Genomic DNA, 19,057 nt, shown 5'->3' on the forward strand with positions numbered 1-19,057 from the left:
ACAGTCTGAATTAAGTTTGCATCACATATACCGTAGTTATGTGACAGAGACAAAGTCCTTGCCAGGTCACAAGAACTACACACAGCAGATGGCTTCAAAGATCAAATGTGTAATATGAAATTTCCCACAAGCAGACAAACCCTAGGACCAGAGGATGCTGACAAATTTTACAAATTAAATGATACCAACCTTACTGTAAAGTCTTTCAGGAAACAGAAGAGGGAGATCTATCCCTTCGGTCATTTTATGAGGCGAGTTTCATCCTCACACTGGTCTGGTGAGGCTGCTGCACAGAAATGAGGGGAAAGCAGGCAGCATCCCAGGCAGACACCGCATCGGCGAATGCTGGTTTCCGAATGTTCCCTTCGAAGCTGCGCTGAGCTGAGATCCATCTGCTTATTTGTCATTCATTTATTTGCAACATGGGACACTGAAGCCAGAACCTGTACATGGTACCTTGCCATGGAGCCAACCCCAGCCTGCACCTGCTGCTGGGAGGTAGGGGAGACAGGACCTGTGGGAGGTGGCAGTCCGGGCACAGGGCCCTCCAAAAAAAAAAAAAAAATCAACTGAGCTAATCCAACATATCATCAATCTACAAAAAACACGTACGAAACTAGCGTGCTGGTGCACACCTGTAATCCCAGCACTCAAGAGACTGAGGCAGGAGGACTGCAAATTCCAGCTCAGTATGGGCAAAATAAACTCACTCTGAAGTCACTAAAGTCACTAGAAAGGGGGAGGGGAGCAAGCGGAGATACAGCTCAGTGTGAAGGACTTGGGCTCGATTCCCAGTAGAGGAAAAGCAGCACAAAAACAAAATCACAATCCGACTGCCTCAGGTAAAGGGGAAACACCTTATAGACGGTGGGGCTGGGGTGCAGCTCAGCGCAGAGCAGTTGCTATGTTAGAAAACGAGAGCAATCAAGGCAACATGCAAGGATCAAGGAACAAGCCCACGGAAGACCCTGTTTATATGGTCAATCTGCTTTCAGCAGGATTTAAGAAAAGACCTATCAAAGTAAAGCATCTCGCTTTCCAGTGTTACCGTTAAGTGAGTAAACAGGCCAGTCACCGATGGGGCAAAGTGCTAGCAACACTGTACCTGTAAGGACCATCCCTACTACTCAACGATTAAAGGCTAATGATAAAATGACCACAGCCAGGTGTGGTGGTACAGGTCTGTAAGTGCAGCATTCAGGAGGCTGAGGCAGGAGGATCACTGAGTTCAAGGCCAGCCTGAACTACATAGTGTGAAGCCATGTCTCAAAAAAACCAAAAAGAGATTATTTCAGGAAAAAAGTAAGTCACTAATGAGTGTAAGAAAGAGGGTAAACATTACACATCATGCAAATTAAAAAGACAGTGAGATATCATTGCACATCCGTTAGAATGGCTAAAAATCAAAGACGCTGATTATTTTCCAGGAGACGGCAGTGACAGTCCTAACTGCTGGTGGGGGTACAGTGGTCCACACGGTTGCTTTGGAACCACGCTGGCAACTTCTTGTACACCTGAATGTTCTGGGGTGCGGCCACTCGCCTCTTAGCCGAGAAGTGAGAATCCGTGTACACCAAGAGCACCCAGTGTTTTCCCTCCACCAGCCCCAGCTCTGAATGTCCACACGGAGGACGGGGAAGGAAACTATCTTCTTGCAGGGCAGAGTCCTGCATAGCCGTGTGGATGAGCTGTCGAGGCTCAAGAGCCAAGCTGGAGGAAGAGAGAGTGCACCGTACATTTTGTGGGATTTGAGGCCAGAAACATGCACCCACAACCACGGAAATCAGAGAAACAGCAGGAAGAGGGGATGAAGTCAGATGCACAGGGAGCTTCCTGGAATTTAGATTTTTATTACGGGTTAACCAATTATACAGGTGTCAAAAATGACTGAATGGCAACCTTAAAGCCTATGTCCCCTTCCCATCTACATTTCCTATCAGAGTACCAGCAGTCTTCCCTTAAATGGGCGCAGGAACCGGGCTGACCCAGCAGAGGGCTCGTACAGTGAGGCAGCAAATCCTCACCTGTGTGCTGCTCCCGTTAGACCCCAGCTGCTCTTCGCCTGTGCTTGCCAGTGGAATGGGTTTTTCTACCCTGAATTTCTTCTGCAGTCAGAACACACTTTGCCACCTCCTGTCTGTTGTACATTAGGACTTGGAAGTCACCTACAGGGAATCTGAGTGCTCCACTCTTCAAATATAAAAGCCGCCAAGATAAAACCGACTTGTCCAGACTTCCAGCTTGAGAATTGAATGGTGTAACCCATGTGTTCCCAGCTTTTGCACACGCTACCGTGTGAGCAAAAGTAACAGCTGGACGTTGAAAAGCACGCTCTTTACAGGGTACTTCAGGATCCTGCCTGGCTTCTCACGAACACTGCAGTTTTCTCGTTGAAGTGCGTTGGTCTTTATTGCGGATGCATTTCTATGGGACCCTTTTTTAGGAGCTGTATTGATGATTTATAAAATTTGGGTATTCACATAACTTACACCTTAAAAAATGCGATCAGTGAAAAGGTGATATCCCTGCAGTAGCATGGAGGGGCGGGGGAGGGAAATTCTAACTTGCAATAAGTTAAGCAGAGCTTGTTACAATGGGCAGTCTTAACATACTTAAATAACAGAGAAACACTTTGTCAGGTAGGAAAAATTTTATTTGATAAATATAACTTCATAAACCTTATAAAAATACTGGGTACTGTACAATAAGAATACTAGTCACCAACAGTGCAGAGGGTTTTTAAAGGATTACATTACATAGCCACAGTGTCTGAGGTCTGAAATTATAACTAAGTATCACTACATGACTCCAGCTGCCCATTATTCATAAAAATCTATCACCAGCATTACAAACATGAGTTATGTTCTTAATAGGAATAGCATTCACATTGTTTCACACATCAAACAGCATTTTAATAAAGCTTTGCTTTTATGAAAATCGATGACTCATTTTAGTGTAGAAGACAAAGACATCAAGGGAGACTAAAATTAATAAACACGTTCCACATAAAACTCTTTGGTTCATTCGTTTTATCAGAACCTGCCTTTTAAAAGTTCCCTGCAAAGAGTGATTTTTTACAGGGCAAACACAAATGTGAAAGATTCTTCCTTTCCCTCAGCCCTCAAGATTTTCGGAGCAGGAATCTGAACACCCCCTGCTCCTCAGGGTGGCTTTTAAGCCGCCTGCCTGCTGAGTCTCAGGCTTCTGCAGTGGAGGCGAGCTGAGTCTCGGCACCAAGAGCAGAGGGCAGCCGTTCCGGTGGGAGATGCCCGGCTCTTCTTCCTATCTGCGGTGCACCAGGGCTGGGGACTTGGAGGCCCACAGGCCCCCGACCTCCCCCGTGGCCCCAGGCAAACCCCGGCAGCTGGGCTCCCCTCGGTGAGCAGGTTGCTGAGTCACCTGCCTGGAGCAGCGGATGGCAGCTGGGAACACATTGGGTACCCTTATCTTCAGGGCCCAGGCCAGCGGTGGGGCTCGCAGATGTGCGGCCAACTGCATGACCAGCAGTGACACATGGAGAGCCTTACCATGGCCCCAGCAGACAGGAGGGTGTTAATTTTCAGCATGTACTTCCCACAGAATTTGACAGAAATAGTGTAAAAAGGGAAGCGTCTGTAATTGCTGACCAGAGTCAAGTTTGTAACATGGGTATTAGCACTAGGAAACTACTGAAGGCTTGTGAACCACAGTTACCTTCTTAAATAGATGCGGGACAATCCTCCTCCTAAAATTACAAGGTAGCCTTTCTTTACCAATGGAGTAAGTCTTGGACTCTAAAGCAGGAGGGACGTTCGTGGGCGTCACTGACAGACTGGTGCTGGCGAGTGAGCTCAGGGCCTCTGCACACTCTGCAAGCCCTCTACCCCAGGTTACAGCCTCACCATTAGTGATTTAAAATTTTTTTAAATAAATGGGGCTGGGATGTAGCTCAGTGGCAGCATGCCTGCCTGCATGGCCGGTGTGAGGCCCTGCATTTGGTGCCCAACACCAGGAGAGATGCTCCCCTGGGCTAACTGCAGTGGCCAAGGGACAAAGGCCTGACTGTCACAGTGCTGAGCCCTGTGGAGGCCAGTAGATTTTAGCGCCCTCATCTGGTGTTGTGGTCAGCTTGCCTGATGGCACATGAACACTGGTTAGGCAGGCAGAATGCGGGCTGCTGAATGTCACTTTCAGTGGGTTTTTGTTACTGTTTTTAAGACAAAGTCTTACTATGGAATCCAGGCTGGCCTCAGACTCACGACTGTTCAGCGTTCGCCTCCTGAGTGCAGGGATTTCAGGCGCGTGCTGTGTGCCTGGCCATCACTTCGCACACATACACTGCAGCAGACACTCTAAGAGGAAGCACATTTCCTATTATTGTCTACTAAACTACTGCACTGAATGTTTCCGCACTACCTGCCCTTTGGAACGCGTATCAGTGAGTTTATGTATTGTATGCTGTACTATCTATCCCTTTAATGCATTTCCAGAGCAAAAACTCTTCCTAAACTTAACTTTGGAAAATCCAAGAAGGGTTGTTTATGAAAATTAGCATCTAGCCTGAAATGGAGAATGTAACATCTTGCATTATTTAGAGACAAATGGCACACAAGCAAGCAGATAAACACCAGCAAACACAGGCAAAGTCTTAATTCTCCTTCTACCGTTCTTAATTTTTATCCTTCAACCTGCGTCTCAAAGTTGTATTTGTGATGTGACAAAGGGAGAGTTGTACAAAAACATCTCCAAAAACAAATTACATCCCGAAGGGACAATTAGGCAGAACGTCATTTAACCGTTTTCTTACAATCTTCATCTTGTATATGCTCATTATAAGCTGAGTAGATAAGCATTCTTAAACCAATGATCTTTCCAGGACTTAAAACGTTACTTTTCATGAAACAAATGGCAACGCAAATTCAAGATGGAAACTTAAGTTTTGAGATGCAAGGAGTTAACCAGACTGACATGTACTGATCAGTCATTCTAGCATTTTATTTTACTGTTGTTAAAACTTTAGTATGTTAGGACTGGGCATTTGGCTCAGTGGTGCAAGCACTTGCCTGGCAAGTGCAAGGTCATGAGTTCAATCCCCAGTATCAAAAAAAGAAAAAACAGAACAAAAGAAAAAAATTTAGTATTTTAGACTTTGTTTCATTTACATCCCACCAGTTACACCCGACAACATACCTTGTGATAGGACACCGGGCAGAATGTAACCGACTGTGGGGGTCCACAGTAACTTCTGTGACATACACTAACCTAGAAATCACAAGATTCTTAATGGAAATCCTTTACCCTAAAATTTAGCTTACAGAAGAGCAGGAGTAATTCTAAGTTGGTCATAAAGATGTGCTCTTGTCTTATTATGAATCTAATTAATGATATTTCCATTTATTTGTATAATCAAAACTATTTGCAATATATAAGTACTGTCCAAACTTGCTTTTTATTGATAGAGCTGAACTTTACAACATTTTCATAAAATTCTATTAAAAACAGAGCCTTTGGAAGAGAGAAAACCCAAATTTATATTAGCCAGGTTACAGCATGCAAAAGAGCCAATGATAAAGACATTAAATTAATGATGAAAATGATATCCAATTAATCAATAGAGGTTCTTTTTTTTTTTTTTTTTTGTCTTTTTCGTTTTTATTGGTACCAGGGATCGAAAGCAGGACTGCCTGCTTTCAAGGCAGGCGCTTATGCCGCTGAGCTAAATTCCCAGCCCCCAATAGAGGTTCTTTATATTTGAGCAAAACAAAGCAAAAAACAAACAAACAAACAAAAAAAAGCCACTGGTAAATATCACTTTGAGGTCTGGTGCAGAGACCTTTTCTGCCTTAAGCCCCATGACGCGCCCTGCACGCACACAGCTTCCTGGCTGAGCCGCCGCCTGTCTAGGGGAATCCGGCGTCACAGTCAACAGTGGCGGAAGGCGTTCTCCTGGTTTGCTCCGTGCGCTTAAAGCGCGCTAATGAATTAACAACACAAGTTGCTGAGGTACCAAAATTCCTTATATTCACATTAACTTTCCCCATGAAAAGCTTTAAATATAACTCTAATAAAAAAATAGAGTTCTCAAGGCAAACTTTCAGCATAATTTACAGAAGCAGATTTAAATAGAAGTCAATAACCAATCTAATTCTAAAAAATACACATACATAAGGAGTTATCTCATGTTCTATCTTGACATTAAAATGTGGCGGCCTCAGCAACATGCTGAAACGCCGTTAGGAGTCCCGTGTGCGCAGGACAACCTGGACCAAAAAAATGGAACTGTCTCTTGAGTCACAAGTTTTGATGTGTTCATACTCAGATTAGGGGAGAGAAAGGCTCCCATTTCTGTTTGTTTGCCAAACAGTTTCGGAGTGGGTCTCAACTACGCCAGAGGTTTCAGAGTGACTTCAGAACCAGAATGGCCATTTACGGATGATCAGCCCTGAATCTGAGGGGAGGAGGCGACACGGCTCTACAAGCACTACTGCCCTTTAGCAAGTAGAAGAGTCCATTGTGGAGAGAGTCAAGACGCTCCTGTCGTTGGTACAGAAAGGATCCGAGGCACTCCACGATCTAGAGTAACAATAAGAGAAAAGTTTGGCTCACCAGGGCCTATGTTTGAATTGAGAAAAAAACTGAATCTTAAAATATAGGACTAAAATACAATTTGAGTTTTAAAAGAATTACGGACTGGCTCACTTATTAAATGCTGACAGAGCTCTTCATACTAGCACTGGATCCCACTGTATTTACATCTTACAAAAGCTTGGGAAGAGTATGCTCTAATTATCATATAAAAATATTAGCCAAAATTCAGAATTCAACATTCATTAGCCTTAAAAAAAATCACCTGTAGGTAGTAAAGCATAAGATGCTCTTAAATCTTAATAATCCAAAAAGAAGTATGTTATTAAAACTTACATACAGTTTTCCTGAAAAGCAACTAGGCTATAGGTTGTCATTACAGAAACAAAACAAAACAAGCCAGGAAAAAACCCACCGCAAATTCCCCCGCACCAAAAGCCTGGGAATGAGATGGCTCATTCATATTACCGTTACACATTTTAGCTACTGATTCTGTACTAGCCACTTCTGCCTACAGCTGGATGAAGGGAACGGGTTACTCAGAGACATCGGAGCCACTTCCACTTCACTAGGGAAGAGGGCTTCTCCAGTGGTTTGGAAAAGTGAACTACTGTCTGAGTGAGAAGGCCTTAAGCAATCCAACATGTAGTTCTTTATTTAAATTCACTTGAATTAATTTAGACTAAAATAACACATGACCAAAAGTTGCCTGCCATGTGTAGATAGACTAGTTTAAGGACAGAGGTGGTCACCAAGGAAAAGGCAGTGAGATGAACCGCCCGCAGCGGTAAGGTGTTTCACCCAACTTCGGCCAGGGAGGATACTTTCCCTGAAGTGGAGTCAGAGGGGGCTGGCCTTCAGAAGGGCCCCACTTATCACCAAGTATCCTGTTTTTGAATCAGTGAGGTGAGAGTCACTGTCAAGTTTGGAATCTAGAAGCATCACAGAGCTGGTGAACAAGCAGCCACCGCACGGCTCTCTAGTTCTCCTGGCTCCCAGAAAAGCCCGGACATCAGTGCCTCCCCTGGAAGAGGGCTGGTTCACTTCTGTCTCTCCAGCACCCAAACTTGCCTGGCATGCATTAGGCACCAGTATTTGCAGAATGAATGAATAAAAATAAGCATATGGAGACTTCTTACACAGTATTTATGGGGTGGGCTACATTTTATAATGCTAACTTACTTGTCAACACCCTAATTATCTGGAGTCAAATTCCAAACTGCCAACATTTTATATTATTTTTTCCCATTTCCAACTATTCTTTACACTGAAGAAAGCTTTCTTTTGGGTGCTACTGGGGATTGAACATTCCAGCACATCCATGGGAGACAAGCACCCTGTCACGGAGCTACCTCCCCAGTGAAAGCAAGCCCGGGAAGCTTTCCTCTATGGCTCAGCTTCTCAGAGGACACACATGCGCTCCATGTGGAGGACAATTTCTGACAGGTTTCACACCCCTGAGCTGCACGATAACTCCTCTCTGTGTCAGGGTCACCCTGATTAGAATAAAGCAGCACCTAGAGCGAATCATCGTGGCCACACCACAGCGCCCTGCAGAGCAGGGCAGACCCTTCCCATAGCCCCAGGATGCTTCCCTTGGAAGCTGAGCTTGCAGTGTGGCATGCACCTTTGAAAACATCAAATAATAAAATGTAAGTGAAACTTTTTTGTCTAGATAAGATTTTTTTTGGGGGGGACTGGGAATTGATAAGAATTTAACCAGCTGAGAAACCTGTCATAGAACATCCCTGGGGCTGGGGATATAGCTCAGCAGTAGAGCGCCAGCCTGAGTTCGATTCCCGGCACACCTGAATTAAAAAACATCCCTGTTGTTTCTCAAATGATGCTCATCAAAGAAGCACAATGCCAAGGGCTTCTGCCTCATGTAACAGAGGTCTCAGCTCTGTCCCATTCTCAGATCAGACATGAAACAGAAACACAGGACAGAGGCTGCTTGAAAATCAAATGGAAATGCCAAACATACTTCACACAGAAAACAAATCAAGCCTACATATCAAAACAATGATTTCTCTTTAACTATAATGTTCATATAGCCCTTGTGAAAGCACCAACTAGCTCTGTATACTGTATGACTTTGATTCATCTACAGAAAGAGGAAAATGACAAAGTCATTAATACTACAACCTGAAATGCTGACAATACTGCAAAGGCATTTATAATTTGTCAAATATGAAACTATTTGCTAAGTTACACATTTTATTAGAAAAACATGTTAGAAAAGAGTACAGCACACTTGAGTGAAGGGACATAGAAATGGCTGGGGTCCCTGGCAGAGTCCACTGAGCCTAGCCCAGCAGCACTGGGCCGGCTCCCAGGGTGACCTGCACAATGGGGCCACACAGGGCACTGGGTCCCAGAGCCCGAACAATTTATACCAAAGAGCTGGGCATGTGCACAATGCAGAAAACATATCTGGCTCTTTTAAAATTAATATAAGTTTTAAAGAAATCATTAGTAAAGATGCATACCGTCTTTAAAGAGGAATTTATGTCCAAGTAGGAAGTTATAAAATTAGCTCTTACCAGAGTATCTTAGTCTATTTCCCATCCTGCTCTGTGTGAGAAAGCTGTCATTAGCTAAACAACACATAAGTTAGACCCTCCCGCAGCATCACTAGCTCAGGGGTGGAAACTCACTTGCCTACGTTCATTAAAGAGCTACTCTGTGATAGTGTACTTTACAGTACAACTGTGTAAAATCTAGATAAATTTAACTACCTGCAGTAATCCTTTTATGTGAGATGAACTTACTCTAAAATGGTATCATAGCATTATGGAAATATTCTGAATCACATGTTATAATCAGGCCAGAATAAATAGGGAGTGAAACCATCAACATTATGTTAACATAAAAATGCTATTTATCAATTGAAATGTACCATAAACACATGGCCAAAAGTGAAAACCAAGAGTTCACCAATAAAAGATACCCAGATTTTAATACATGAATGATATCATAATCATTTTTCTAAAACACAAAGGTAACCAAACCCTTTTTTTTTTTTTTATCAATAGGTTAAACTCCTTGTTCCTTGCCTCAAGAAATGAAGCTTTTCAAAGCAGTGGCACACACAGTGCGTGGTGCTGTTCAGGTGGTGCCCTGGGAAAATGGTCACCTACGCCAGTCTGTGCCCTCCTTAACCCTTCGTGTACCCCATGGAAATGCTGCTCCTGTTTCATGAATATGATATCATTCAGTTAACCAACACCAAATGCAGAGAAAGTGATTATTCTGCAATTTCCATCACAATAACGATACACACCTTCACAAACATGAAGTATGAAGAAATGAATCCATTCACCTTCAAGTGATTTTTAAATGGCATTTACCAAAAATTATCTTTTTTGGTTATGATTCATAAAAGGAAGCTGTGATAAGTCTAACTGAAGAAATAGATTTGGAAGGTGACAAAAATGCTAAGATTCTTCTGATTTGTAATTTAATCAATAAATGCCAAGTAAAAGACACTGAGCAATCATAACTCATTCCAAAACTTCATTACAGACATTAAAAAGGGGCAGGAAACGGAAATACAGCTTTTTGTGTTTAACACTGAATGGCTGGTAAGAAAATATACATGAAGAATAAGAAAAGCAAAGACTTCTGACTTCATTATATGTGGAGGTTGTTTTGTAAAGACAAAAAGCAGGGGGAAATAGCAGCAGAAAATAAACAGCAGTATAAAAAAGAAAGTCACACAAACCAAGAGCTAGAAGCAGTAACACATACACACTCCTGTTCACCACATCTTAGCACGATCAGAAAACAGAACTTTCTGTGCACCAAATGGAGTCTCTTCCAAGATGCCTTTTCCTCCTGTGAGTGAAAGAACCCCGCCCCAAGCCACAAAGGGAAATTGCCTTTGTGCTATCAGAGTGCAAACCAAGGAGACTGCCCGCATCAGTTGGGAAGCAGCGGTGAGCCCACTGCTGACCACCTGGGGATCTAGAGCCGCAGGTCCATCCTCTCCTCTCTGCTCGCTCGGTTTATCGTTTATTGGACACTCATCTGCAGCAAAGGCTACTTAGGGAGATGGCACACCTGCTGAGGTGGGCGGGGCCGCACCTTCCTACGGCTCGTGCCAGCATTCTTCTAACAGCCGCGCTTGCTGCTTCTCCCGGGAAACAGCACACGGAGTCCAAGCACTTGACACTTGCATTTGTTTCAGTAAGCTGGAGGGAGAGAAGCAGAAAAGTGAGTTACTGGTGGACTGGAATCTCTAAAAGGTACTCACAAAATGACAAGTACTTTACACCCCAAAGTAATGTATATAAATATACATGCTTTCTACAACATGGAAATGCATGAAGCTTCCATAGAATATAATCATATGAAAACATTTAAAGACCTTGTGTCCTAAATTACAACTCCAGTGAAGGATTTTAGGCTTTTAATATGGTCAAATTGACTTACGTCAACCACTTGAGCTTAGTGAATTCTAATTCTTCTTGGAGTTTTTGTTTATGTGAAACGCTCCTGCAGTTACAATACAGACATCCAGCAACTGAGAAGAGTAGAGTATGGACTCCTCAAACACTGGGAAGTAACAACCTGGCAGACCTGAAGTCTCCAAGGAGAATAGCAGCAGGAGCAGACCCTTCATGCAACCTGTAAGCATGCCACGTTTGTCTATTCCACAGTCATTTCTGAAAAAGGTATTGGCTGCTTTACATTGCTAAACAAGGATTAAGTGGCATCCATGCCAATAATTAGCTTATCTTGCTTTTTAAAAGTAATCTGGTGACACAGATTAAAATGTATTAAACAACTTAATAGTACTATTAAAGTTGAATTTCTCAAATACACAAAATTTATGCGGATTCATGCATAAATAGCCCAGCAAGACAACTTAATTCTGTAACTTCTGACAATTTTAAAAATGTGTGAAAATGAGGAAATAAAAGTGGTCTGAGAAAAAAAAAATGGTCTGAGCACATCTTATGAATCTCAACCTCAGTTTCACTACTCAATAGTGCCTCTCCAGTGTGAAGGGTTGTCACTTACAAAGACAACCCTAAGTCATTTTCCTTTATGTATGTAACATCCCATTGACAGATCTTTTGAAAAAAGGAAGAACATAAAATGAATTTGGCAGAAGAGGTTGGGAATCACTGATGTGATGTGGAACATGGGACAGAGGATGTGTGTGGAGATACTCATGGTGGACAGCAACGGGGAGGGCAGGGGAAGACACGGGCTTAGGAGGGCCAGCGACCGTGTCATGGGGAGGGTGCCCCACTCTGGCTCGGCAGCTGCCAGCGTGCACCAGCGCTGTGTGATTTGCTAAGCGGTGAGATGCAATGAAACCTCCCGTGTTCTCTCACTTGAATACGTGTGCTTTGGGATTGCGCAGGGCACTGTTCCTTAAACTCATTTGTGAGGTGTTTACAGGTATCTCACCAAAAAAAAGAAAAAAAAAAAAAAAGCTCTATGGCTAACTGAAGTTTGGGAAGCACTAAACTCAGTGAAGCTCTAAACAGACTTTAAGTAAAAGATTGTCACCAAGTCAAGTTCAAGGCCAGTCTATGAGGAGAGCCCGGGTTACCATAACTCTCCAAATTCTCTGTGCACCGCCCTCTCCATCTCTGTGCACCAGGAGACACTATTCTGCACCTGAAGGAACACTACTATTCTGAAGAACAGCCCAGGAAACACGGGTTTAGCAAACAGGATTTCCTCAGTTTCCCTTTCCCAGCTTCATCTTTGGGCCCTGCGCTCCAGTTTCTCCTAATGTTCCAGTCATCCTCAGAGGAACCTGGACTCTGTGCTCCCACGCCATGGAACCTGCAGACACCTGCACCTGCCTCGAGGGCCCTGGCTACCCGGGCTGTCGGCTGCCCATCCTGCCCCACCGTCAGGCCTGCCGCTGGTTCCGCCCAGCCAGCCAGAGATGTGTCAGCACTGCCACTCATCAGGACCCATACGTGGCCTCTTCTAACACCAAGGTCCTTACCCTTTTCTTTTCTTTTTTTTTTTTTTTTGGTCTTTTTCGTTTTTATTGGTACCAGGGATCGAACTTACGACTGCACACTTGGGTCCTTACCCTTTTCAACTATGAGTTATCGCTTCCTCTCTGGGTTCTATTCTGCTGCTTCTCAGCATCACTTTCTAAGTGGTGTGAGCACTCAAATTTGAGCTTAAGTACTGGGCAGGGCACTGCGCTGGAGCCCGACAAATGCAATCCCACCCTCTCAGGAAGGAAACCGGTGGGACAGACAAGTCAGCAACATACCACACCACCTCACGGATCAGCTCACTAAAAATGCACACGGTGGTCTCTCTTACAGGCAGTATGGTCACCCTCATTTTGTACCAGGAAACAGAGGTCAATCATGTGTTAAAGGTCATTCACTCAAGCTGGGGTGTCAGTTTAATTTTTAAATTCCCAAGCTCTTTACCAAGTACTACCCTGGCTTCTCATAGCATGCTCCGAGACAGACTACTCTGAAAAGACAAGGCAAAGCTCAGGCCCAGATGCTGCTGGCAGTCCCAGCAGGAGATGAAAGGATCTAAAACCTGTGTTGGGGGGTGGGCAGACTCTGGCAGCTGGCGGGGGGTGGAGGGCTTTCCAGGCTGAAGGAAGAGGGTGAGCGTCCTGGGGCACAAGCACTGTGTGTCTTCACCTAAGCTCCGAGAGGCCCGAGGGAGCAGCTGCCAGCCTGTCCCCTCACAAAACAGCCGCTCTGATCCCTGGCTCAATACTGATGTGCAAATCGGGCCCATGAAGTAAGTGGTTCTGGTCTGTGAGAAGGGTTCAGAGCATTCAGTAGCAATTTTACAGAACAATGTGATGGAACTGCTAAATCTCACACTAATTTAAAAACCTGGATTACTTCTACATTTTTAAAAATTTCATTTTCTTAATAATTCATTTTTATTGTATTCATAAGCACTTGGTCCATGATGGACAGGGAACTACAAACATGGAAACTGTCCCCTCAGCACATTTATTTGGGGGCGGGTGAGGGCAGGGGGCTTCTTTGGTACTTCCTGGTTGAATGACACATACTTTGCATCCAGCTGCTGCTCAGTCCATTGAAAGATTCACTGCAGCTGACATCTGATCACCAGCACTGGGTATGCATAGGTCTGGGGCTGACCTTAGGGAATTTTCTTGTTTTGCATTCACTGTAATCTAAAGACGTGGATTAAAACATGGACAACCCGAGAGAGAGACAGTAAACATCAGGAAATGTCAAATGTATCATGAAAAAAATGACTCCTCAGATTACTTCTGACCTACGTCAAACCTATTTTCTTTTGTTTTCCTAAACAGGAAAAACGAAAACAGACAGAACCACCTAGCTGCTCTGAAAATGCTGAAAGCCGGCTGTGTTTCTGGAAAGCTCTCTACTGATCTCTAGTGAACCTCCACGCACTTCTGCTTCTCCACACGTGCATCTCTGACCTCAGCCAGAGAACCCACAGCGATAGCTGACAGGAGAAGTGGAGGGGACATTTGGTCTTGTTTCACTCAAAGAAAGGGGAGAGAACCACAGCACTTTGGGATAAGACTAGAAAAGAAATAAAAAGCAAAATTAGACAGAGAACAGAGCCTACCTAGTGAAACCAAAAATAACTTCTACTTTACCCAATTATTGATTTATAGCTAAGCTTCACTCTACTACACTTGCTTCCGAGAAACAACACATAATTCAGAGGCAGGAGGGCTGCCAAACAAAACGTCCATGGAGCACAGGGCCACACAAGACCACCGTAATCAGCCGCCATCTTTGTGGAACTTTCTCCTAAAATAAGCCTAGGCTCACTGCCTTTTTTGTGTTTTTGTCTTTTTGAGACAGGGTCTCTCTGTGCATTCAGTTCGGGCACGGGAAGAACCACCTGCCACCCTACACGAGATTAACCCTCAGGAGGAGAATGTTTTATTCCTCCTAATCACTACCGATCAAATATTCTGCATATCCTAGTAAGTGATTACAGTGTATTACTCAAAAGGGGACTAAACGAATCTATTGTCAGTTCATATTTATACTGCAAAGATAAAACTGTAATTTACTAAAAGAACTAAGTTTGTTAAATATCACCAGAAAACCACTAAGCACTCACAGCATTCAGCTCGGGAGTGGACTTAGATGAGCAAATCAGTGCCTCCCCATGTGAAGATGCATAAAATGACACACAGCTCCAAGGAGGAATGATCTCAGAAATGACAGATCTTCAGAGGGAGTCATTTCCCGAATGTAAGATTAGAGGCTGTGAGGACACCACACTAGGTTGGAGGATGAGGTAGAGAATGATTTATTACCGCAACCTGAAAGGAGGATTAGTAAGATATTCAGGGACATACAAGATGAACATGTGAAGCCCATGACACACGGAAAGCACTGGGCCGAAGCAGCAGATGAGACACGGTGTGGTGCGGTGCGGTGTGGCAGCGGGGAGGGCGGCGCTCCCGCATGCGCACGCGAGGCCGCGCGGTACTACCTAGTGCTCGCAACAACTGTCCTGCCGGCCGCCAGCCTCGGCTAGCAGGTGCCTACCGGCCTCCCCTCTGTGCTGGCTTTCAGCAAATTCATGTGCTGAGCTGACTGAACCCTTATCTTCTTCCATCTAGAAGAACAGAAAAGCAACAGATCCCGTATTACAGACAGATCTTCCACAGCACTTAGGGTTAGAATCACAGCAGTAAGCTGGGCCCCAGACCTCGATGCACAAATGAAGGTTTGCACCTCGGCACAGGACCGTGACAAACAGGATTGACAAACAGGAGCTTCTCATGGGACACAACACAGTGCACACAGCCAAGTTCTCAGTGCACACGGCTCGTATGAAACACATAGCGTTGAAATCAAGTTTCTGTTAATAGCATTCAATGCTCTCTGTGGAATCCACCACCGCGGAGATCTAGACTCCTACTGCAAATGCCCAGCGCCTCACCTCACCCTCCTGCTCAGCAGTGTCCCCACTGGCTGCGTTGCAGCACGGCACAAGCGACAGACACAGGAACAAGGGGCTTGAATGAGCTGCTGACAGATCAATTTACCTTTAACTTGGGACATACTTGAGTGAAGGTCAGTAACTTAAACGAATCTTTTTTTAATTTTTTAAATATTTGGACTAGAGACGCAGGGAAGTTTAATCCAAACACATGCTATATAGTCACCCTCATTTTTTTTTTTTTTGTCTTTTTCCTTTTTATCAGTACCAGGGATCGAACTCACGACTGCCTGCTTGCAAGGCAGGCGCTTATGCCACTGAGCTAAATCTCCAGCCCCTATCTTTTTTTCTTTTTCTTTTTTTTGTCAGTCACCCTCATTTTTAACATTTTTTCAGTTATAAGAAACCTAATTAAAGATCTGAAAGCTCTTACAGATATCTGACACATATGTAACCTTTCTTCTTGTCAAAACAGTTACGCTCCCATAGATGTGCCAAAGGTCCCCCTTCTCACAGTTTAGAAGACACGATGCCTTCAGAGTTCACAGGCTGCGCCGGGAAGAGGTGCGTGCAGACCCTCCTGGTCCATGCAGCTGTGAACAAAGGGCCGCTTGCTGCTCAGGGAGTAGCTGCTGTTTCTGCTTGGCCTTTGCTTTGTTACAGACTGTGGAGTGTATGTACAATGAGGATCTAAGTGAGGAAACCAGAGGCCCCCGAAAGGGGAAGGCACTTGGGAGTACATTTGGTTAGACCACGGCGGGTGGTGACCTGTGTGGCATGGGTTGGGGTCACTGCTGTCTCCCCACCTGATTGGGAGCGGCCCCCGGAAGGGCCCCTGGCTGATACACCCCCTCTCATTGAGATTCTTCCACTGCTGCTACAGGGTTAGAGAGCTTGGATTCACTTGGATTTATGATCTCTTGTCCTCATTCTTTTTAAATCTAGTATTGCTCAAAGAGTAGCCTGATTTAATATCAACATGATGTGAAAATACGATTTCATAACTGTATTATTCAGGATACAAATGTTATCCTCACTTGACAAAAGAATTGGCCAGTGTTCTTTTAAATAACGAGCTTTCCTATGGCCTCAGAGTTAAATAAATGCTAACTAATGTGGGTGATGGCTACTGTTTTCAGAAAAATCGTCCACTGACATTACTGGGAGATCCTATCTCATCCAGAAGTGAAAGTAAATCTTCACATTTGTCTTGATTTTAGCACTGGCTTTAAACATGGAATTTAATTTACTAAACACCCAAATGTATATTCATCTATAATTAAGTATCTTTGTGATTCAAAGCAGAATTTAAAAAAATCTTGACATCATTAAAAAACCCGAGGCTTGGTAACACCGAACTGTTTTTGATCCTGGGGATTGACCTTGTGCTTGTCAGGCAGGTGCTTTGCCAGTGAGCTGCATCCCCACCCAGCTTAGTAAAACTTTAAAATGGCTCAAAATTATAAACTCATAGGATTACATAAAAGGTTAAGTGGTGCCTTGTCAAAGCCATTCATTTGATCGAATGCATGTAGACAGAATAAAAAAGAATTTAAAGAATAAAATAAAATATAAAATAAATATAAAATATAAAATAAAGAATAAAAAAGAATTTAAAAAGCTGGATGTGGTGGCACACATCTGGAATTCCAGTACTTGGGAGGCAGAGGCAGGAGGATAGCCATGAGTTCGAGGCCAGCCTGGACTACATAGTAAGACCCTGTTTCCAAACAAACAAACAAATAAATTTAAAAATTACATGATTAAGAATCTGTAAGACACTAACAGGGCAAGAAATTAAAAAATGCTAAAACAAAAAAATACTTTTTCTCTTCAAAAGTGAATTCAAAAATTAAAGACTACATCATCTGGCATCCTATCAAATGTTGCAGGATTATGTTTTCATTCACATTTCTCAAAAGACATCTCTAGGCTAGTGCTTATTTTTTTGTGGAAACTGATGTGTCTGTGGAGATAAAGGTACAAGACATGTAAAGCGTATCATTCAAGTTATAGATGCACTAAGTAGGAGCAGGAATATGAAATGTTCATTAGCCACTGCAGTGTACAAACACAAACGCACACAAGTATTCACAACACAGATTAAAGCAAAACAAAAAAAGAGTAACTCTTACTTCCAAGTACAACTTAAAGGTTTAAATGTTATGAGAATTTTCGGTAGCTTTTATTACTCAACATGCAGTAGCAGCCTTAAATATGAACATGACAAGCAGAAGCATTAGAATTATGCTAGGAAGAAGTTAAGACATAAAAATATATAACACGGTACAGATCTGTCCTGGTACGTTGAAATTTCATTTGAATTTTCTTCTCAAAGAAGAAATGCATTTTTTAGGTTTAAACTTCTGTATTAATAAAGGTCAAATTATCAGAGACAGAGCTGTGCTGATGAAGCGCCCGCTCTTTACACATGCCTCTGCCCATCGAGATACTCAGTGACCGTTAGCATGCAGAAGAGCAGCGAGGTTGCTCCTACTCTACCTAAGTCTGCTCAGCTGGTCCCTGGCCCTGGACAAAGGCTGCAGTGCGATGAACTCGTCACTTAAAGCGACTGTGTTGGAGTACATCTATAAGTGGACAGAAAAGGGATGGACATACAGGTCAGTGAGCAGCATTCATCACCTGGAGACAGACGCAGGACAAGCTCTGCCCAGCACGTGTCCCCCGTGGGGAGCACAGGTAGGTGGTACACATACATGACCGCCATGTGCAGGGTGCTGGCTCTGCCACCAAAAAATTTTACTCTTCAACCTGACCACCACATTGCAATTCTGCAGAGAAACAGAGCTCAGAATAAACGCTGGCAGCCCTTCTTTGGACAGGATTTTTTCTTGCTACTCTTGGTAAGTGAGTAATGGACAACTCTCTGGCCATTTCTCCGTCATTTGAAACCATAAGTGACGGTAGAGGCTGTAATAACAATGATTATGGCCTGCAACAAAGGAACAGCACCACGTACAGGATTTAAGTAATATACTGTTTCAATTTAAAAAAGATAAAAGCAAGCAAACTACCTCCCCCAAAACACAAACCAAAGCCTACCAAAAAAACCACCTCAGCAGGCTAGATCTGAGTGTTAAGTGGAGAGTCCCTTCTTCTTATGTCATTTAGAAATTATTTTAGTGAACCAAGAGGTTAATACTTGCACATGCAAGTAAAAATTCTGACTTACTGCATTTTTAAATTCCGTTTTAACTTAAATTAAAAACAAAATACTTCTGTGTGTTATTAACGTTTTTCTTAAGGGTCTATCTTAAGGCACAAAATATTTCCTATGAAATCCCTTAAAGAGACTCACCAGAGGGGCAGAGGGCAGGGAGGGGACAGAAAAAGAATTAGGATGTGCAGGGTGCATGACCAACGCTCCACAATGAGTGTCATCACTGTGGGCTGTGCACACTGACTAATAAAAATTAAAAAAATAGATGGCAGGAAATAGAATAAGAACTCTCAGTGCACAAGTGCCTGCCTGGCAAATGCAGGGTCCTGAGCTTCATCCCCGGTACCAAAAAAAAAAAAAAAAAGAGTGAGAGAATGTAGCAAGAACTGCTAC

The 19,057-nt window shown here is 43.5% G+C and overlaps 1 protein-coding gene across 8 annotated transcripts in view; it reads right to left on the reverse strand.

Moving 5' to 3' along the window:
• Positions 1–2,631: 2,631 nt before the first annotated feature.
• Positions 2,632–19,057, reverse strand: part of Atp11b (ATPase phospholipid transporting 11B (putative)) — a 104,522-nt gene continuing 88,096 nt past the window's right edge. For 4 of the 8 annotated variants that reach the window (XM_063224366.1, XM_063224371.1, XM_063224372.1 and 1 more), the window contains 2 exons: positions 10,627–10,757; positions 2,632–6,552 (listed from right to left, as the gene is read on the reverse strand). In XM_063224366.1, the coding sequence (XP_063080436.1) occupies positions 6,471–6,552; positions 10,627–10,757 (213 nt within the window). In that variant the 3' untranslated portion in view covers positions 2,632–6,470. Of the gene's footprint in view, positions 6,553–10,626; positions 10,758–13,594; positions 13,721–15,030; positions 15,157–17,985; positions 18,072–19,057 lie in introns of those variants that run through there. The other 4 variants (XM_063224367.1, XM_063224368.1, XM_063224370.1 and 1 more) reach the window with 4 other exon arrangements.

The sequence above is a fragment of the Cavia porcellus genome, unplaced genomic scaffold (assembly GCF_034190915.1).
Source record: "Cavia porcellus strain 051 isolate PalLab524CR breed Dunkin Hartley unplaced genomic scaffold, mCavPor4.1 scaffold_14, whole genome shotgun sequence".
In the NCBI taxonomy this organism is placed as follows: Eukaryota; Metazoa; Chordata; class Mammalia; order Rodentia; family Caviidae; genus Cavia; species Cavia porcellus.